Source organism: Brachyhypopomus gauderio, unplaced genomic scaffold (assembly GCF_052324685.1).
Source record: "Brachyhypopomus gauderio isolate BG-103 unplaced genomic scaffold, BGAUD_0.2 sc45, whole genome shotgun sequence".
Classification (NCBI taxonomy): domain Eukaryota; kingdom Metazoa; phylum Chordata; class Actinopteri; order Gymnotiformes; family Hypopomidae; genus Brachyhypopomus; species Brachyhypopomus gauderio.
Genome location: NW_027506871.1, coordinates 351720 through 374158, shown reverse-complemented (window position 1 = coordinate 374158; position 22439 = coordinate 351720). Strand labels below are relative to the sequence as shown.

At 44.4% G+C, this 22439-nt stretch overlaps 1 protein-coding gene and 1 long non-coding RNA gene across 2 annotated transcripts; one reads left to right on the top strand and one right to left on the bottom strand.

The window, feature by feature from the left end:
* The first annotated feature begins 10004 nt into the window (after positions 1-10004).
* LOC143486766 (uncharacterized) lies at positions 10005-19189 on the top strand. The gene is made up of 8 exons (XM_076986187.1): positions 10005-10187; positions 10810-11480; positions 11588-11633; positions 11766-11857; positions 12098-12208; positions 12575-12678; positions 18400-18572; positions 18939-19189. Exons 1-8 carry the CDS (start codon positions 10161-10163, stop codon positions 19143-19145), a joined length of 1431 nt encoding a protein of 476 aa, XP_076842302.1. The 5' UTR covers positions 10005-10160; the 3' UTR covers positions 19146-19189.
* A 1633-nt stretch (positions 19190-20822) lies between these two features.
* On the bottom strand, positions 20823-21888 carry LOC143486773 (uncharacterized). The gene is made up of 4 exons (XR_013123662.1): positions 21785-21888; positions 21552-21638; positions 21068-21327; positions 20823-20949 (listed from the first exon to the last, which is right to left on the bottom strand). It is a non-coding gene; the product is annotated as an uncharacterized LOC143486773 (long non-coding RNA).
* Between the last annotated feature and the right edge of the window lie 551 nt (positions 21889-22439).

Genomic DNA, 22439 nt, shown 5'->3' with positions numbered 1-22439 from the left:
GGGGGGTTGTGGTCCGGAGCGGCTCGGGACTCCTCGGCGGGAGGGGGGCCCTGCCGGGTGGGAGGAGGTTCCCGGGGGCGCATGGCGCTGGGGCTTTGCTACTGGCCCATGGTGGGGGGGGGGGGCCCTGTTTCCTCTGGTTCCCCTGGACCTGCGCTCCTTGGCTGGGGGGGCGCTGCCAGGGGTTCTCACTCTCCCGCCTGCGGGGGCAGGCATGCGAGGGTCATGGGGAAGTGCGGCCCTGGGACTCCACGGCTCCTGGGGGGGCCGAGGGCGGGTGGGATTCCCGGGTCTTTCTCTGCCTGCCTCTGGCCTCTGGGGGGATGTTGTCGCAGCTTTCTACCCTCGCTGGCAAGTACATTCCGTACATTTATCCTATGTTGCACTTTTGTGTTGCACATAAACACACATTCATACATACATATACATCAGTCATTTGTGCCATATGTCTTGACTTTCTGCTCTTCTTTGCAGTGGTCTTTTGAGCTGTTTGTTTTTTTAATTTTCTTTTTTTTTTTTTCTTTTTTTTTATATATATATATGTGTATGTGTGTGTGTATGTATATGTATATATTTGAATATATGTATGTGTATATATATATATATATATATATATATATATATATATATATATATATATATATATAATTTATTTATTTATTTATTTTTTCTCCCCACCCTTCTGTCTTTTCCCTTTTTATTCTCTCTCCCCCCCCCTCTTTTCTCTCATGGTCCACCTAATCCCAATAATTATCACTTCACACTATATTATCATTGTCACGTTGTGGGGGGGCCCCCTACCGGTCGCCCCCGGTTACAGCGGCAGCGGTCCTGTTTTTGGTCACGTGATGTTCGTCCCTCAGGTGGGCGGGACCCGTGATCCGTCTCACCTGAGGGTCGTTTGTTCGTCTATATATGTCTTGTCTTTGTACCAGTTGACTGCTGGTTATTATTTCCTTCATTCGGAACAATGCACGGGTTTTTGGTTTGCACACTTTCTATTAAACCATCCTCTTTCCCTGAGACTTGGCGTGATCGCTTCCTTTTTGAGTTGCTCACCCTGCCCGTCACAATCATTATTTGAAATAAAAACAAAGTTGTCCTCCAAAGATGGGGGGGGTGGTGGAGGTGGGCCAATAAAAAATAAATAAATAAATAAATAAAATTTCACATAAAATTATATGCAATACTTGGTGTTTCTTTGTAATCGTTTGTCTTCAAATACATTTGTAAATTTTAGTATAAATAGCAAAGTAAAATTTACAACATTTTTGTAATTTTTTCTTTTTGTGAGAAGCTAAACTGAAAACAGCAAGTAAAAGGTCACTTAGGATCCACGCATGCGCAGTGACATCAGCAAGTCAAACTTTTTTCAGCGATCTACTAAAGTACACTGAGTAAAATCTAATTGTATAATTCATGTACATAATGTGTTGCAAAGTAACATTTACTGAAACATTTGTAGTTAAATACACTGACAATTATGAGTAAATATTACTTGAATATATGCTTTGTTAAATTTACTTGCTTTCAGTGGTAAATAATACTTTGGTATTACTAATAAAAACTGTAAGGAGATGCAAGTAAATTTTACTTTAAAAATTTAATTTTAAATAAATGTTAAATTTACTTAGTATTTCTGTGTGTAAAACGTGTACTAGGTTTTTAAAGTAAACCTCACTCCTTATTTTTTGTAGTGTACATGTCACGCTATAGCCCCTGACCCCTCCCCTTTGGGCGTGTGTTTATGTTGTCTACGTCTAGTCGTCTGCGTCTATGTATGTCCGTGGGTGTAGTTGTGTTTGAATGAGTTCATCGGTCTCACCTGTGGCTTGTCTCGCGAACACTCGGGGCTTATGTGGTTTGTGCTCTTCTTTGTCAGAATCGGTCACATTTACATGTATAAGTGTTTCACGAGTGCTGTATGCGCTTTTCATTTGTTAAATAAAGTTCCGTTTGTACCGCAAGATAGGACTCCGTGCCTCGTCCTTATCTCGCACCCCAGTGTCCATTACCACTTTTTACAAACAAGGACTTGATCTTGGAGAGACAATTATGTTTATATTTTTTACATGCAAATGTGCACTTTTTCCATTCATTTTCTCCAGTAAGGAAGGACTTTATTTCATATGTATTTGTTTTTGAAATGTTTGAAAATATATCGAACTTGTTTTCAACATTCTGTCTTGTGATTTTGTGAATGCATCACACTCTTGTGTATATACAGTAAGGGCGCAGATAAGAAGGCGCACAAATACTTTGCTAAACATAAAGCAGATATAGAAGAAAAAGCTAAATGCACAAGACAAGCACAGCAGATAGGGCTTGAAATGTACTTACAAAGTCTCTCAGTGTGTCACTGTAGCTGATCCTGACCTCGGTGCTGCCCTTTCGAGACCGCCACCACCAAGGCCGGCTCCAGCTATTCCAGTCCAACAGCTGCAAGCCCCGATACCTCCACCACCGGCCCAAGATCTACTGTTCCCACCGTACCCAGACTCATCATCACCGGATGCGGAAGCCCGCCAGACAATGGACTGTGCCAACCTCCCACTGCCACCCCCGCCACTAGCCTCACCCGTGGCATCACGCCTGAGAAGCCGTGAACCAAGAGAAAAGTCTGTGCAGTGCAGCGACCTTCCCTTCCGTCAAGGTAGCGGGTCCAGAAGGAGTCATGGTCCACCGCCACTAGACAGCAGACGACATAATGAAGGCGGCGGAGGGCCTGGGCAAACCAGCAGATATGAGAGGACGACGCTTCGGAGAAGAACTCATGGCCTTCGTTCAGTCCTGCAGGCCGACTCAATCTGAACTGAGCTTGGCCCCCAGTTCAACAGATCAGACCGAGACTGAACACCAAGAGATGTTTGACTTTACCGACCCGAGTGGGAAGCTCCAGCAGCTGGACAGGAAGACCCAAACGGGCCCTACAGAGAGATAATAAGGCACCTGGTCACAAGGCTGCTGCATATCCAGCCACTGTCAACACAGCCAAGATAGCTACCCGTGATCAAGAAGATGGAGAATCCGTCAGCGACGTCCTAGTGAGACTGACCAGAGTCACACTGACCACTGTGGAATTGAGGTGCCAGCACAGCGGGCTAATGGACCAGCAGATGTCAGACTGTGGGAAGCCCACCTGAGAAACAGCTTCCTGATGACCATGAGAAAAGACATCAGTGACATCATCAGAGCCCAGTGTATCAGGTACAACAAACCCTGCAAACCATAGAGAGTCACGCCAAGCACCATGAAGAACTACTTGCAAAGAAAGAGAAAAAGAAAATTCAGAAGCAGAATGACACCCAATAAGAGGCTATGCTGACCATGGTGCAAACCACCCAACATGTGTTCACTAGCTGAGGAAGAGGAAGTGGTGACGGTAATTGTTAAAACTCCAGAAAACCAGGAAACTTTGCAAGAGACTCTCCTGAAAATGAAGAATACACTGAACAGGAGAATGAAAACTCTGGATATTGACGGGCAGCAGAGAGGCGGGACAGCACAGGACAATGAGGAGAAGACAACAAAAGGAATGTAACTGGTTTAAATGATCAATGTTTACAGAAAATTAGTGAAGGGCTGCAAGGCTTGCCAAAAATAACATTAACAGTAAACAGCACCAAAGTGAAGTTTTTAGTTGATAGTGGTGCCACCCATTTAGTAAAAAAAGAAAGAAAAAAGAGCCTCTCCGATGTAAATTAAATAATACCACATTTGAGCATAATTTTTTTATTTCAACTGCATGTCCATTAAATTTTATGGGTCGCGATTTAATGTGTAAATTGGGATGCTGTCACGTTGCGGAGGGCCCCCGTCCACAACGGCAGTTGTCCTGTTGTTGTTGTTGCGTTGTGTTTGTCCCTCAGGTGGGCGGGGCCTGCAATCCATCTCACCTGAGGGTGGTTTGTTCGTCTATATATGTCTTGTCTTTGTACCAGTTGACCGCTGGTTAATATATCCTTAATTCGGATCATGTTACAGGGTTTTGGTTTGCGCACTTTCTTCATTAAATAAACATGATTCTGTCAGTACAGCCTCTTTTGATCCAGGTGAGCGTGGGTTCTGTGGAGGAGGTGTGAGATGGTGTCTTCCACTCACACCTTTTCTTGGTAAACTGTAGTGGATCCACTGCTGATCTTGAGGTGTGAGGAGGTGGAGTATCAGTGTCTTCACGGTCTTGGTGATGTGAATCAGTGCTACAGGTCTGAAATCATTCAGCACAATTGGACACTTTATTTCAGGTGCTGGAACGATGCGTGATGTTTTCCAGAGTGTGGAGACTCTTCCCAGACGCAGACTTAGATTAAAGACGTACTGAAGAGGTTCTCCCAGCTCACCAGCACAGACCTTCAGAAGTTTCAAACAAACTTGATCTGGACCCGCTGACTCTCTGGTGAGAATCTTCTTCAGTTCTATTCTGACCTGTTCTGCAGTGACGGTAGGTGGAATGGGGCAGAACGGACTGTATTAACACCCTGATTGAGGGGCGAATCAAGAGGTGTAGCAGGTGGTGGTGGTGGGGGTGGGGTGTCAATATCTGAATGGACTGCAGTCGTTGGGTTAATATTTGGATACTTGACTGTATGGACTGAGGTAATTGGAGCAGGTCAGTTTATGGGCCGAAGTGGGTGGTGCAGTAGGTGATGTGGGGAGGGTGTAGGTGTGATGTCTGGGTACTTGACTGTGTGGACTGGGGGGTCTTTTAAATCTGTGTTCCTACCTTACACAGGTTCCCCACATTTAGTACAGCTGTTGTCACCCAAAGACCAAAACAGTCAACTCAGACTCCACAGTCAACTCTGATTCTGACTCCAAGGTCTCCACTCTGAACTACTGTCAGTCACTTAATTAACCACTAGATGGAGCCAGAACTCAACAAAAGCTTTCAGCAGCATAAATAATGTACAATACATTAACATAAACACTCTCTTTACTGTAGGGCACAAGGTCTGACATTGTGACATGAACATCAATAAAATAATAAATAATATATCAAAATACATATATCAAAATATAGTGTAAATGCTCAAAATAAGACTGTGTGTAATGCAGAGTTAAATGTGAAATTAGACAGATCTCTATGGATCCTACTTGACTGTGTAGAAGAGATGTGTGATCTGTGTTCAACAGTGTTGCTACTCAGTAAGGTCAGTGTATAAGGACCTGAATTTACCTCTACAGTCTTGATATTAAATGTTACTCTTTTTGTAACATTCATGTCTTTGAACAATTTACATTATATAATCAAACATCTATTATTATTTTTGTGTTCTGAAGTGCTTTTTAAAATTAGTATCACTGATGAATCAAGAAAGTGTGTTATGATGAAAAAAAAACACTTTTTAAATCTGCTATCAAACATTATGAACAGCAAAAAAGTGGAAGCGTTATGAAGGATTAAAAATGTAGAAAGATGTGGTGTTATGAAGGATTAACAATGCCAGTTACAAATCTTACACTATCAAAGTGGAACTGCTAGACATGAGAGAGACAGACAAACAGACCAAAAGAAAGAGGGTGAGGGAGAGGGAGAGAGAGAGAGAGAGCGAGAGAGAGAGAGAGAGAGAGAGAACTAGGAAGCAGTGTGTTTCCAGAGCTCCACACCTGTTTGAGTCTCTTGATTAAAGATGCTGGTGTGTGTGTTTCTCCTCTACTGTGGACTACAGGTGACTGCGGGTGAGTTCTACATGTGTATCTGTGTGTGTCTTCATGCTGTGTGTGTGTAGCACTGCTGTGTGTACGATAGAGGACATGGAGACAACCCCAGCACCTGGGTTTAGTTACTAGTGTTTGATATTGACCTGTCCTCTGGGTTTAGTTACTAGTGTTTGATATTGACCTGTCCTCTGGGTTTAGTTACTAGTGTTTGATATTGACCTGTCCTCTGGGTTTAGTTACTAGTGTTTGATATTGACCTGTCCTCTGGGTTTAGTTACTAGTGTTTGATATTGACCTGTACTCTGGGTTTAGTTACTAGTGTTTGATATTGATCTGTCCTCTGGGTTTAGTTACTAGTGTTTGATATTGACCTGTCCTCTGGGTTTAGTTACTAGTGTTTGATATTGACCTGTCCTCTGGGTTTAGTTACTAGTGTTTGATATTGACCTGTCCTCTGGGTTTAGTTACTAGTGTTTGATATTGACCAGTCCTCTGGGTTTAGTTACTAGTGTTTGATATTGACCAGTCCTCTGGGTTTAGTTACTAGTGTTTGATATTGACCTGTACTCTGGGTTTAGTTACTAGTGTTTGATATTGACCTGTACTCTGGGTTTAGTTACTAGTGTTTGATATTGACCTGTCCTCTGGGTTTAGTTACTAGTGTTTGATATTGACCTGTCCTCTGGGTTTATATACTAGTGTTTGATATTGATCTGTCCTCTGGGTTTAGTTACTAGTGTTTGATATTGACCTGTCCTCTGGGTTTGGTTACTAGTGTTTGATATTGACCTGTCCTCTGGGTTTGGTTACTAGTGTTTGATATTGACCTGTCCTCTGGGTTTAGTTACTAGTGTTTGATATTGACCTGTCCTCTGGGTTTAGTTACTAGTGTTTGATATTGATCTGTCCTCTGGGTTTAGTTACTAGTGTTTGATATTGACCTGTCCTCTGGGTTTGGTTACTAGTGTTTGATATTGACCTGTCCTCTGGGTTTAGTTACTAGTGTTTGATATTGACCTGTCCTCTGGGTTTAGTTACTAGTGTTTGATATTGACCTGTCCTCTGGGTTTAGTTACTAGTGTTTGATATTGGCCTGTCCTCTGGGTTTAGTTACTAGTGTTTGATATTGACCTGTCCTCTGGGTTTAGTTACTAGTGGATAGTACTTAGTTAAGTACGTATGTATGTATGTATGTACGTATGTGTGTATGTGTGTGTATGTATGTATGTATGTGTGTATTTGAACATGTTACTAGTCGGGTCTATGAGGTTCTTCTCATCTTACAAAAGACATTAGGAGAATGTTTATAGAAACATTAGATAACACAAGAGATTTGATATGAGGAATATCAAGGAGGCGGAGCCAGTGCTCCAAGTGCAGAGTGGGTGTGGTTCATGGCCACACCCACAACCCTGTGTTGTGGAAGCAGCAGGAAGGTTGTCATGGTGATGTGTTCATCTCTGTGATACTCTGATGAACATCTGTACAAGTATTTACACCACTATGTGAACGTGTGTTGTAGTGTCTCTGTTCTGTGTGTGTGTGTGTGTGTGTGTGTGTGTGTGTGTGTGTGTGTGTGTCCACTATGTGAACGTGTGTTGTGGTGTCTCTGTTCTATGTGTGTGTGTCCACTATGTGAACATGTGTTGTGGTGTCTCTGTTCTGTGTGTGTGTGTCCACTATGTGAACGTGTGTTGTGGTGTCTCTGTTCTGTGTGTGTGTGTCCACTATGTGAACGTGTGTTGTGGTGTCTCTGTTCTGTGTATGTGTCCACTATGTGAACGTGTGTTGCAGTGTCTCTGTTCTGTGTGTGTGTGTGTGTGTGTGTGTGTCCACTATGCGAATGTGTGTTGCAGTGTCTCTGTTCTGTGTGTGTGTGTGTGTGTCCACTATGCGAACGTGTGTTGCGGTGTCTCTGTTCTGTGTATGTGTGCGTGTGTCTAGGGCTGTGACAATAACCGCATTATCGCAATACCGCTGTTATGTAATGCCCACCACGGTATTGAGCTCATTACATCCGTTAATCTATCAAATGAATTGTTTTCATTCAAAAACATTTACATTGCGATCGCTGTGTACACGAGAGGAACACTCCATTAAATAAATTGGGGTGTTCAAATCCCCCATGAATTGAACCATGCGGCTTCTAATGTGGTGCGGCTTTTCTGTAGATGTTTCTTCACCCGTCAGGGGGCGGAACAGAATCAGGTGGTAGGTTGTAAATCACTGTAAATCAAAGAAGAAAAGAGAAAGTACTCAATTTCATTTAGCACATGCAAGCAGCAGGCACAACGGATAATTTTTTTTCAAACCAACATATGTTGTGCCAAATTCCAACCAAATTCCGACTCCTCGGCAGAATCCAACTCCCCTCGTTTGCACATGCATAAAGAGTTACAGTGATTTTAACTTAGTTCATTGAGCACTCTAGTTTCGTCCTAACTAGATATTTAGACATAATACTGCTGTAATACAGTGAAGTCATGTGGTCAGAGGTGAACTTCGGTATAGCCAGTGTGTTTTTTATTTAAAATAATTAACACCCTTGAGCCAGTTTTGGACATAGATAATGCAGTGTCATTTGCTGTGATGGATAAATAAAGTCTAGCTCTTATTTATGCATTGAAACATAAATCTACAATATAATCTGTAGCGTCTTTATGCGTGGATAAACGAGGGGAGTCGGAATTCGCCACAACACCGGCTGAAAGCCAAAACTGTGGCATGTGAAATGCTACAGGCACCGTTCGGAAACTGATCAGTTCAGTTAAATGTATTTAGTTCAGTAGATATATGCGGCTTTTAGCCTGGTGCAGCTTTTATACAACATTTTCCAAAATGAAAAGAAAAGACCTCCACTCCAGTCCCCAGGAGAATCCGTGCGGACACTGAACTCACGAGGTATTTGCAGGAGGAAGCCCTCGAATCGCATTAGGATCCACTTGCCTTATGGTGGGAAAATCAAAATCGATTCCCTCTTCTGTCAAACATTACCAGAAAATATATGACCGTTGCGCAACAAGCACTCCATCGGAGCATGTATTCAGCATGGCAGGCAACATTGCCACCTCGTTTAGATCGTCTCTTAAACCAGACAAAGTGAACATGTTGCTTTGTCTTGCTAAGAACATGAAGACGGAAAAATAAGATATTATTTTTAATTCGTTTAATGACGTTATTCACATTATTATTAACAATATTATGGCCAGTGGCGTACACAGACATTTTGGGGTGAGTTTTCAATGGAAAAAAAGTCACGCAGCCAACTGATAAAATCCATATCCAATATTAACTATATACAGTCATTGGCTGTGTTCGAAATAGACTACTACATACTGGATACTGCATACTGGACTCAGTATATACTGGATACTGCATACTGGTCCTCGTAGTAGTATGCAGTACAGTTTCCAGTATGTGACAAAAGCAAAGCATACTACGGGGTCACGTGATCGTACCGTTGCATGATGGGATGCAGTACACCACGAAGATAGCTCTGTTCGCGTACTGGAATATTTTGTAGTAGGTCATCCGGGTATGTTTCGTGTACTGGAAATTTTCATTTTGGTCACATACTGCATACGACATACTGATTTGGGGCTCGATCAGTATGCCAGTAGTATGTAGTAGACTATTTCGAACACAGCCACTAAGTTCTTCAGTTAACTTCTGTTTACCCTCCACCAGAGGTGGGGACTCGAGTCGCATGACTTGGACTCGAGTCATACTCGAGTCATCAATATTAAGACTTTTGACTTGACTTGAAAAAATATTCAGAGACTTAGACTTGACTTGGACTTTTACACCAATAACTTGGGACTTGAATTGGACTTGAACCTGTTTACTTGCAAGGACTTGATTTAACCCCAAATCTAATTTTTAAAATGCATATTAATATTTATAAAGTGCGCCCCATTAATTTCATTTCCGTCCTTCTGACGCAGACCGGTCCTCTGCTTTTCCACACTCTGTACGTGTGTGTGTGTGTGTGTGTGCATGAGCTGCAGCACAACCAATCAAATGGGGGGGCAGCGAACGTGAATTGTTACGGGGCGGGGTGTAAAATGGACACAAATTAAGTATTATATCGCGATCGATCGATTGCCAGTGGTTGGCGCCAGAGCAAAAACACATTTCGCGAGCGTAAATATTCACCTCGCGAGCGTAAATAATTGACTCGCGAGCGTAAATATTCAACTTGCGAGCGTAAAAATGACAGTCGCAAGCACAGAACGCCGAATTGCGTGCGCGTTTATGTTAATGCGCGCGCTCAAACTGTCTTTTTTCCACGCTCGAGTGTTTTTTACCTTCTCTATTTGACAAAGGCGCTCGCGCGACAAGCACATTCTCTTCGGATGTTTTTTGCGCGAGTTTTGATAAGGGGTGTTTTTGGCACTTTGGGGGCGGGCTCATGGGAGTTTCTTTCAGTCAATGCTATTGGCTGATGACGGCTCCTGATTTTGTGAGTGACAGCACAGTACATAAAGTCTTTTCAGAAGATGGCGGAGCACGACGAGCGCGGACTGGTGAGTTAGCTACCTATCCAGGTTTGAAGTAAATTTGGGGTTGATTTAATTTATAAGTACAATTTAATAGACAATCTTAACATTTTGTAATGCGCATGCAGTCACTGATTTATGTAGTACCTATGATAATTTTTACTAAAAGTGGATTTTCGTACTGAAGCGTTACCGTAAGTCGTTTGAAAAAGCGAGCTGGGTTAGTTAGCTATAACATGGAGTTCAGGATACAACCTTAATGTCATGTTGGTAACATTAACTTTTTGTTTGCATGCGCTAGAGAGCACATATTAAGTGGATTAGAAACCAAATACCTGTTACTGTTGCAAGGCGAGCCAAGGTTATTTGTATAGTATGTTTCATACACAGCAGCTGTTGAAAGCGCTTAAAGGACATTGATATTTTTAACCAGTGGTCTTATTGCAAACAGTTTTGGTAGGCCTTGCGTGCTTTTTGAAATGCCATTCATTGAATTCCACTCACTTAATCATACCATAGCTACAGCTAATCTGCTCTAACAATAGTAATCTTTAACTAACAGCTGGTAGTGGCTTAGTATGTTTTTAAGCTTTTTATTATACTAATTGAGTATTACTTTTCCTAATGTAGTTTTCCTCTGTCTTTGCAGAACATTTTAAGCAGGCAGATTCTCACCAGGTTGCTCTCTAAATTGGAACGGGCATTTACAGGAGAACCTATGGATTTAGATTATATGGAGTTTACATGTAGGCAGGAATTGTATCTTTGTAATGCTCTTTCCAGACACATTGATGTGCCTACAGACATATTACATGCCTTGCAGGAACTATTAATGCTTGTGACAGACCAGATAGAACGTAATAGTGGAAGAAATATGCCAATTGACACAGTCCCTGGAGAGACAGGGCGTCCTAGGTTAGACATTGATAGAGAGAGTTTGCAGGAGCTCTTGGAAACTGACCTGCCTGTTCCCTGCATCTCTAAGATGCTGGGAGTGTCAAAAAGAACAGTATTTAGACGAATGCAGGAGTTTGGTCTTTGTCGGAAAAGGCACAGCAGCATGAGTGACGAGGAGCTTGACAGTGTAATACAGAACATTAAACAAGAAATGCCAACTGCCGGCTACCGCATGGTGAAGGGGAGGCTGCTGTCTATGGGTATCCATGTCCAGTGGAGGAGGGTGGCTGCATCCATGCACCGTGTGGACTCTTTGGGCATCCTGACGAGACTAACTGGCTTAGGATGCGTCGTGCATAGGACATATTCTGTGAATGGACCTCTTTCACTTTGGCATGTGGATACAAACCACAAACTTATCAGGTTGGTGCTTTTAATTGTTAGTAAAAGGCTAAACGTAAGTAGACTGTCATTTTACTCATGTAGTAAGTAATTAGATTTGTTTATTGGGTTCCAAAAATGTTTTCTAGGTACAACATTGTATTGTTTGGTGCAGTGGATGGATATTCAAGGAAGGTAATTTCTTAATTTCACTTGGTTTGCTAATGTACTTCTCACAGAAACGGCTTCATGCCATAATTTATGTACTACGAACACTAGAATCCTTGTTTTGTTAAAAGGACTGGTTGTCTTTACTTAATAATACAGGTGATGTGCCTGACTGCTTCTACCAACAACTTTGCATCCACTTCATTTGCTGCTTTCAAGGAGGCAACAGAAAGACATGGCATACCGTCAAGGTAACATTTTTGCAGTTTAAATAGATTTGAAACATTGCTACATACACATGAAGATTTTTCTTGCATTATTACAAGCTCAAATAGTTCAAATTGGCTAGTCTTTCAATTTTTTTCTAACAAAAAGTTGTGAAATACCATGCTGAACAAACTGGACAATTCATAGTTAGTAGTTCATTGTAGTACTAGGATATATATTTTGATGTCTTTTGATGTGTGACTGGTCAACTGTGTGTGTTACAGAGTCAGAGCTGACCAAGGGGTCGAAAATGTTGACATTGCCAGATTTATGTTCAGTGTTCGCGGGACAGACAGGGGAAGCTTTATGTCTGGCAAAAGTTTTCATAATCAAAGGTTGATCATGTTTCATCACACATTTGAGGCATATATTTCCCAGAGGTCCTTCATTGAGGTCCTTAATGTGCTTAATTAAGGAATCATTAAAGTACAAATCTAAATTAATCTAAACTATATTGTAACATTACACATATTATTCTTCTATTTGTGTTGTTTTTAAAAAGTAGAATCATTGCATATAAAATATTTGACAGCAATGTGTAAATTATTGTCATTAGAATTCATTAATAAAGGTCAGAGTGATTGAGAGGCTACATTTCAAAGGGTTTCAGCCAACATGTCTCTCTTGCTTGTTCATTTGCTAGCTGGAACCAAATTTTTCATGTGTCTGCATTAAACAGATTAAAATGTTTACGTTCCTAGGATTGAACGTCTATGGCGTGATGTCAGGACCTGTGTCACCTCAAAGTACTACAACATGCTTCAGAGCTTGGAGAAGGTTCAGCTTCTTGATGTTTGCTCCACAGGTTGGGAACCCCAGTCACTCTTAATGTATTGATAAAACATGGATAATTGGATAGTTACAGTAGCCTTTTAATAAACTTGAACATGCATAAAAGGCAATTTGTGACGAATCAGACTCGTGAGGCATGTTCGGATCCATGTGCAGGTCAAGGTTTAATAAGGACAATCCAGAAACGTAGTCGTACAGGCAGGGGTAATCCAGATAACAGAGGAGATGTCAAAGGTAAGGCAAAGGCAACGTCGAAAGAACCAGGCAGAATCATACACAAAGAGACTAACGAGATAAAGGCTTGGTATGCAGACTAAGAAAGAACGGCAATACTTCGCAATGAGCAAGGGGGCTGGCAGTGGTAAATACGCTTCACAATCAAGTGTAATGACAGACAGCTGGTACGCTCTAGAACTCAGGGGAGTCAGACCTCTGGTGGCGAGATCGGGGAGTGCAGGACCTGACACCATCCCCCACCGAACGGGCGGCCCCAGGCGCCCCAGGTTGGCAACGACGGGGCCGGCCCCTAGGCCGAGGCGCAGGCCGATCCGGATGGGAGGCGTGAAAGTCACGGATGAGGGACGGGGCCAGAATGTTCTCAGCTTTCTCCCAGCACCTCTCCTTCGGGCCGTACCCCTCCCAATCCACCAAATACTGAAGCACACCACCCCGGCGTCGAGAGTCCAGCAGTGTGTTGACCAGGTAGGCCGGGCCACCGTCGATCTCCAGAGGGGCCGGGGGCGCTGGCAAAGGGGCATGAGACAGGCTGGAAGGCAGAGCAGGCTGTAACAGTGACACATGGAACGTGGGGCATATGCGGTAGTGTGGAGGAAGCTGCAACCTGTAAGACACCGGGCTGACCTGCCGAATTACCTTGAAAGGACCCACGTACCGGGGGTTGAGCTTCTTGCAGTGCGTCTTAAGGCGGAGGTCCTTAGTGGACAACCACACCATCTGACCAGGGGAGTAGGTAGGGCTGGCGCGGCGCCGTCTATCCGCCTGTAGCTTTTGGCTCCTGATGGCGCGCCCGAGATGGACATGAGCCTCCTCCCAGACCCGTGCGCTGCGGTGGAACCAGTCATCAACTGCAGGGACATCAGAAGGCTCACCCGACCAAGGAAACATAGGGGGTTGGAATCCCAGGATGCACTCGAACGGCGTGATGCCAGTGGAGGGTTGGGACAGAGAGTTCTGTGCATACTCTGCCCAGGAAAGGAACCGACTCCAGTCCTCCTGCCGGTCACTGCAATACGATCGGAGGAACCTGCCCAACTCCTGATTCAGCCGATCCACCTGTCCGTTGCTCTGGGGGTGGTAACCTGAAGTCAAACTGACAGATATATTAAGCAATTTGCAAAAGGACTGCCACACACGCGAAATGAATTGTGGACCCCTGTCAGACACTATGTATTCAGGAATCCCAAAGAGTCAAAACACATGATTGAAGATGGCCTCCGCTGTCTCCATAGCGTTGGGGAGTTTAGGCAGCGGTATGAGCCTACAGCCCTTAGAGAAACGGTCCATGACTACCAAGATGCACGTGTTGCCTTGGGAGCGTGGCAGGTCAGTGACGAAATCCACAGACAGGTGTGACCACGGGCGTTTGGGAATGGGCAGGGGTGTCAACAGTCCCGTAGGTAGTTGTCTGGGGGTTTTGCTCTGCGCACACACATCACATCTCTCCACGAAGCTGGTGACATCGCGGGCCATCTCAGGCCACCAGTACTTGCGCCTGAGCAGGCCTAGGGAGCGCTGGATACCTGGGTGACCTGAGCTGGGGGACGTATGGGCCCATTCCAGGAGCTCAGCACGCAAAGCGAGGGGAACGTACACCTTGGGGACAACCTGCCGGAGGTGGCTCGGTAGCATGAGCCTGCGTGATCTGCCTGTCAAGATCCCACTGTATAGGTGACACCACGATGGAGGGTGAGAGCATGGGCTTTGGGGCTTCTGGAGCGTTGCTTGGCTTGTGAATCCGTGACAGGGCATCAGCCTTGGAATTCTTTGTATCAGGACGGAAAGTGATTGTGAAATTAAAACGTGTGAAAAACAAAGCCCACCTGGCTTGCCTGGCGTTCAGCCTCTTTGCTGCCTTAATGTATTCAAGGTTCTTGTGGTCGGTTAATATGATGAATGGGTGAACAGCGCCCTCTAGCCAATGTCTCCAGGCTTCTAGGGCCGACTTGATGGCTAACAGTTCCTTGTTGCCGATGTCGTAATTCCTCTCGGTGGGCATGAGTTTCCGTGAGTGGAATGCGCATGGATGCAATTTGGGTGGAGAGCCATGACGTTGGGAGAGAACCGCCCCCACACCAGTATCTGATGCGTCGACCTCGACCAGAAACGGCAGAGCAGGGTCAGGGTGTTTCAGTATGGGCGCAGTGACGAATCTCTCTTTCAGGTTCTAGAAGGCGTTTTGAGCGCGTTCGTTCCATTGCAGCGTGCCTATCCCACCCCGTAGCAAAGAAGTGAGAGGAGCTGCGACTGTACTGTAACCCCGAATGAAACGGCGATAGAAGTTTGCAAAACCCAGGAAACGTCGGAGGTCCCTGACGCTCCACGGCCGTGGCCAATCGGTAACCACGCGCAACTTGGCGTCATCCATGGCCACCCCTTGTGGGCCGATATGGTAACCCAGAAAGTGCACCGACGTTTGGTGGAAAGCACATTTCTCCAGCTTGGCGAACAGCCGGTTGTCCCGTAACCGTGAGAGAATCGTACGCACGTGATGGCGGTGCTGCTTTACGTCATCAGAGTAGATCAATATATCGTCTATGTAAACGATCACGTAACGGTTCAGCATGTCACGAAAGATTTCATTCATGAAAGCCTGGAATACGGCCGGAGCATTGGCTAACCCATACGGCATCACTGTGTACTCGTAATGTCCAGTGGCGGTAATAAAAGCTGTTTTCCACTCGTCACCCTCCTTTATACGAACCAGATTATATACGCTCCTGAGATCTAGCCTTGTGAATATCTTTGCCTTACGAAGCTGTTCGATAGCAGAGGGCACCAGGGGCAAAGGATAGCGGTTCTTGGTCGTGATGGCGTTAAGTCCACGAAAGTCTATGCAGGGTCTCAGCCCCCCGTCCTTCTTACTCACGAAGAAGAAGCCAGCAGCAGCGGGGGAAACCGAAGGACGAATGTAACCTGACTGCAGTGCCTCCGTGATGTAGTCCTCCATAGCCTTGATCTTGGGCAAGGAGAGGGGGTAAGCTCTACTCCTCGGTGGCGAGGTGCCTGGCAACAGGTCGATAGCACAATCCCATGGGCGATGAGGGGGGAGAGTAGTGGCTTGGGACCTACTGAATACATCCAAAAAGTCACTGTAGAACTCAGGGAGTAGTACTGACGTGTCGACTTGTGGGCTTTCGATGCTCGTGGCGTGAATAGCGCGCGCTAAACAGTGCTTGTGTCGCTCCATTGAGTCAGCTCACCTGTCCTCCACGAGACCACGGGGTTGTGCTGGCGTAACCATGGATAGCCCAGCACGACGGGATGTTCAGGTGAGTCGATGACGTAGTACGTGAGGGATTCGCTGTGCAAGGCGCCTACCATGGTCGTGAGCGGGATGGTGCGATCAGTGACCTCCCCCGAGCCGATTGGAAGACCATCAATCCCCTTGATGCGCATAGGGACAGGGCAAGTGACGGTAGGGATAGATAAGTCCTTAATAAAAGTCCTGTCGATAAAATTACCGGCTGCTCCGGAGTCTATCAGGGCTGAAACGAGACAAGGTGCGACACAACAGGTTAGTTTCACCGGCACCGTAAACTTTCCAGTGTCAAGCAGTGGATTGGCACACGCACTCACTCGCAGCGTGGGTCGGTCCTTGGGTACAGACGGGCACTTGCCTCTGAAGTGTCCGGCCTCTCCACAGTACAGACAGAGGTTCTCTCGGCTGTGTAAGGAATGCCACCTGATCTCCACCACCAGCCTCACCTGACGCTCATCACCACACCCCCTATATCTCTACTTAAACGCCCACATTCCACTTCCTAGTCGCGAAGTATTGCAGACTCATGCCGCGTACCAAGCCTTTCTATTACCTGTCTGCTTTCCTGTGTTCCGACCCTCGCTTACGTCCCCGACCTTGTCTCCTGCCTAGTCCCTCTGTACCTCCTGACTTCTGCTCCCCCGGTATGACCCTGGACCGTCCTGACCACGCCAAGACAACGCAGTTGCTACTAGTCATAGTGCTCGTGATACACCTGCCTGTGTTTGTACCAGCGTCTCATTTCAATAAAAGCGGTGTTCTTCCGCATTTGGATCCCTCTCTGCCTGTTCAATACGTTACAGGCTGTGTCGCTGTCGTTCTGTAGGAGTGAGGCGTGCGCGTCCTATTTCCATGGGCTCTGGTGGAGATGGGTTGGTCGCTGGGACAGGTGCCGGACGAACAGACCTAGCAGTGTTTCTTCGGGATCTGATGAGGTTGTCGAGTCTAATGGACAAACGGATTAACTCCCCGAGGAAGAGATCTTCATCCTTGCACGCTAACTCAGACCTCAGAGAGTCGCTCAGACTCCTACGGTATATGGTGATCAGGGCTTTGTCGTTCCAACCCATGGCAGCTGAGAAAGTACGGAATTTGAGTGCGTGTTCGGTAGCCGAGGTGTTTCCTTGCCGTAACTGGAGTAACTGCTCCCCGGGATCTTCTCCTGTACTGGAGTGATCAAATACTTCCTTAAAGTACCCTTCGAAAGCCGCGTAGGTCTGTGCCGCGGGGTCTGTGACACTCCATACCGCGGTTGCCCACTGCAAGGCTCTCCCAGTAAGGAGTGAGATAACGAAAGCGATCCGTGATGCGTCCATGGGGAAAGCCGCCGCTAACACCCTGAAGTACAGAGAGCACTGGAGGAGAAATCCTTTACATAAACCTGGGGAGCCATCGTACTTTTCTGGAACGGCCATACGCACTGAGGGGGAGGCACTGGGCTGCGGTTCAGACACAGGTAAAGGTGCGGGGCTTGCAGGTGCGGGGCTTGCAGGTGCAGGAGCAGCAGGTGTAGCTAGACCCTGAACGTACTGGGCCAACGTCCCTACGGTTGTGTTCAGTTGGTGAAGGAGTTGGTCGTGGCTACCCAACAACCGGCCTTGGGACTGAACGGCCGCCAGTAGTGAAGAGAGGCCTGCTGGATCCAGGGTAGGCGAAGTATTCTGTGATGAATCAGACTCGTGAGGCATGTTCGAATCCATGTGCAGGTCAAGGTTTAATAAGGACAATCCAGAAACGTAGACGTACAGGCAGGGGTCGGGTAATCCAGATAACAGAGGAGATGTCAAAGGTAAGGCAAAGGCAACGTCGAAAGAACCAGGCAGAATCATACACAAAGAGACTAACGAGATAAAGGCTTGGTATGCAGACTAAGAAAGAACGGCAATACTTCGCAATGAGCAAGGGGGTTGGCAGTGTTAAATACGCTTCACAATCAAGTGTAATGACAGACAGCTGGTACGCTCTAGAACTCAGGGGAGTCAGACCTCTGGTGGCAAGATCGGGAAGTGCAGGACCTGACACAATTGGAGCTTAAGCATTACCAAATTTTCATTGTTCCCCTCATTCTATTTTTGCATGAGTTTCAAAAACTTTTTTTGCTTTAACTGGAAATTTGTTAAATATTTTGACTACCAACAATGGCTAAAATTTGAGCAGTAACTTCATTTGCTCTAATTAAAACACAATTTATTGGTAAGCATTACTTATGTTTAACTCCTACCTTACACTTAACAGAAGACCTTTTCACTGTCCACACTGTGTTCCTGCCAAAACTGAAGAAAGACCTTGAGTGTTTTGTGGAAGGTTGGAACAATCATCCAATCCGGACGGAAAACAACATGACTCCTGAGCAATTATGGATCATGGGGATGAGAAATACCAATATTAACCAGCCAGAGGATGCTGAGGTATCCCCCCCCCCCCCCCTTTTAAGAATCCTGCTACTGCTGTTTAAGCTTCTATAATTGTTTGGTACTAGCAATAGTCTGTGACTATAGTATATTTAGTTTTTGCAGTTTGGTGGAATATTTCCTATTTCCTGTAAACTTGGGTAGACACAATTAGTGATTTTAATTTGTCAAACTCGGACGATAAAAGAACAGCAGTTATAAACTACTGTTCGATTGCTCCAGCAAACACTATAGACAGTGACAGTTCCTAATTGCGCAGTAGTATCATAATTTAAAATAGTTCATTCTGTTGTGTTACATTTATTGTCCAATGTAGTGTGTTGAAGTTTAGGCTCAGTACTCTGTTCTGTTTTTCTGCACTAGGATATAGAGGAGCCAGACATTGACTGGGACATTGCAACAACCCACAGCGGTGAGATGGATGGTGAGATCGTGGTTCCTCAGATCGAGCCTCCTTTGAGTGAACAACAAAGACAAGGAGTTCAGTTGCTCATTGAACAGAGTGACCCAGACATGTCAGCAAGGGACCTGTATTTAACATGTCGTGAATATATTTTTGCCACTGGCTGATGGTTTGTTTTAAAGGCTCTTAAATAAAGACAACTGTAAATGTATGAGTTTGTTTATTGGGAACTGGGGACAGGCGAATTAGTTCAACAACTTGACAGTTCCTCAGCCATGATCTACAGTAAGACAAACAAGTAAAATATGGTTATTCATAAATGCATATGGGATGTGTACATTCACACCAACTCAACCTTATTGAAAGTAATAGTTTTATCCACTTTAATAGACTTAACAGGGTACCCGCGGGTCCTTGAAAAGTCTTAAAATGTCTTAAATTTAGTTTTCCATATTCAAGGCCTAAAAATGTCTTAAAATGTCTGGAATTTTATGAGGGGAGGCATTAAATTATTATAAGTGTGTGTTGTTCAGCGCGATGTGAACTTTGCCGAATCTAGCGCTATTGCAGAAAATAACCGCTCCAGGGTCCTAGTGCTAGATTCCTAGCGTTGGCGTATACGGCCTCAACAACGTTAAAAATTTTCGTTCGCCAACCCCCCCCCCCCCCCCCCCCCCTTCAACAATTCTCGTTCGACAACCCCCCCCCCCCCCCCCCGGCAGCGATGTGGAACACACCTGCATCCCCGGTTATAGTATTATTTTTTCTTGTGAGAGGTATTAAAAAGGTCTTAAAAGTCATTGAATTTGAGATTTGAAAATGTGCAGATACCCTGCTTAAACAAAAAGGACCAACAAAAGCAATGAAGTCAACATGTATTAACACAAGTTGATATTTTAGTAATAATAGAAATGGTGATTACTGTCAAATGAGGTTGTTTGAAAACTCAGCTCTTTAAACAAGGCCAAAGCCAGTCTCCACAGATTTAAGACAGACAGCAAGATCATCCTCAAGCTCCTCAAATCTCCTGTAGTGGTTTGGTATCCGTAGACGTTCTGAACATGTTGCTGAGGTTGGAAGGTGTCTGGGTCCTCTGGACTGAACGACTTCCAGCTTCAGGCATCGAGGTGGCACTTCCCAGCCAGTCCAGAACCTCATAAGCATCTTTAAGCTTTTAGGGGATGCTAAGCCAAACAACATAGTAAGTAATTTGCTGACATTTCACATACTGATATGTAACATTAATAAAAAAAAAGGAATGAGTACCCCGTTGAACAAATCTTCTGAAAAATTCAGAGAGAAGAGTAAGCGTCTCTTGAGGCATGTCATCATCTTCGCTATTGGATCCTGGCTGGGGCCACATAATGGCCTGCAGGATAAGCTTCAGTTTTGTATTGAAAGATTGAATAGAAAAGTTCACAATTATGTAAAACCTAACCCAAGCCACCAAACTGTTCTTAAAACATTTAAAAAAATGGCTACCTGTGGGGTTAACTGAACATCTTTGTCTGTAGGGAACAGCAGGGGTACAACATCAGGTCTGCGTTCGATAATTGGCCAGATGCCTGTGTCTTTTATCCCTTTCCTGAGCTGTTTAATCTGAGCAGTCACTCTACCAAGCACCTGTAAAAATTAAATGCAGAGCATAGATAAGGTAGTTTCAAATGCGTTTTGGTGCACACATTTTAGAGGCTTGATTACTTCTTATTTAGGACAACAGCAAACGTAAGTAACAGTCAGCTGGTGAGAGATCCAACTACAATTATGCATTATTTATATTAGGAGTAAATTATATTATGGCATGACAAAATGTACCTCAAAATATTAAAGAATTATACGTACAGCATGGGAGAGGAGCTGCTGAAATATTAGCAGCTTGTTGGTGTGCTTTGTAGGGACTGTGCAGTACCAGTCCAAACAGAGCCTGGTTATTCTTGAGGATTCTTCCTCAGTCCACTCTTCCTTCAGCAGCTTTAACACATTAGTTTCATTGTCAAAGTTCTCTGAAATTATCCCAAGACATCTGTACATTTCTAAACCCATTAGAGTTCTGTTCTAAACCCATAGCTCTGTGTCTAGTGGTACTCACAAGGCTAATGGTTTCCCTTTGCTCCATGTCAGGGCAGTCATTTAGGCACAGTTTTGATTTCGTCATCTCATTTTGGCCATTCATCAAAGCACTGACTACTGCCCGACTCAACCCACTCAGTGTAGGACCACCATTAATCACAGAGTGGCCAAGGATCCTTCCCGCCATGCGGAACAGGTCACTCTCCAACAGCACTGGTGATGCAGCAGGGACCAGGTGCTCAGGTTCTCCTTCAAACAGGAGAGTCTCTGCTGCATTGCCTGCATCAAGATCCATTAATTGTATTGAAGTCAAAGGAAAAAAATATTTTGCATGGCTAGTCTGCTAATGTTTAGCATAACCAAAGTGGCAAAAAACTTTCATGCAACATGTAACCATGTTATCACGTATGCGATCAGATAGTAATACTTATTCATTAAGATTATTAATAAGTATTAATACTCAGTGCTCAGTACTTTGAAACAAGAGTTAACAGTACACATACCAAAGTTTAGGTTAAATCCGTGTTTTAACCTGGAAATGGCTAATGATAGGATATGTCTAGCCACACCTACTCCAATAGCAGCATCCCCTACAATAACAAAATGTTTGAAAGCATACCGTGAAAAACTGATCAGAATAAAGTGCATGAAAACGTTGCTGGGTTTGATAGAGAATACTGTTCATTGTGTTTTAGTTCATGCACTGCATGATTTTAACCAATTTCTCACTATATACCTTTAATCATGCAGTGGAAAGGAGCTGTCCACTGGCGTTTTTCACGGTCCTCTTTGTAGAAACGGATAAGCGAACCGTCCCTTTGCTCGTCATCTGTTGCATCCTAGTTCAAATATAGCGAAGGCTGACTCTCCCCTTCTTGCTTAAGTTGTTCCAAAAAGAAGCGTAAAGCCTCTTGTGGGTCTTTTATCGATTTCCATGCTTAATGAAAAAGAGCAGATACACTTGTTCATATAAAAAAATACAGGATATAAGGGGAAAATGCTCTGACTGAACTGGACAAATTTACAGCAAACAAAAATAAAATCTCATATAAATATACTTAAATAAAAACATTTAGATTATAAAAATTATCATAGGTACTACATAAATCAGTGACTGCATGCGCATTACAAAATGTTAAGATTGTCTATTAAATTATACTTATAAATTAAATCAACCCCAAATTTACTTCAAACCTGGATAGGTAGCTAACTCACCAGTCCGCGCTCGTCGTGCTCCACCATCTTCTGAAAAGACTTTATGTACTGTGCTGTCACTCACAAAATCAGGAGCCGTCATCAGCCAATAGCATTGACTGAAAGAAACTCCCATGAGCCCGTCCCCAAAGTGCCAAAAACACCCGAAGAGAATGTGCTTGTCGCGCGAGCGCCGT

Bases quoted from the DNA above. Each gene is read 5' to 3' on its own strand.
- LOC143486766 (XM_076986187.1), top strand. From the start codon at position 10,161: ATGGCGGAGCACGACGAGCGCGGACTG. The intron at 12,209-12,574 runs GTTGATCATGTT...TTACGTTCCTAG, and splicing joins AAAAGTTTTCATAATCAAAG to GATTGAACGTCTATGGCGTG. The intron at 12,679-18,399 runs GTTGGGAACCCC...TACACTTAACAG, and splicing joins TCTTGATGTTTGCTCCACAG to AAGACCTTTTCACTGTCCAC.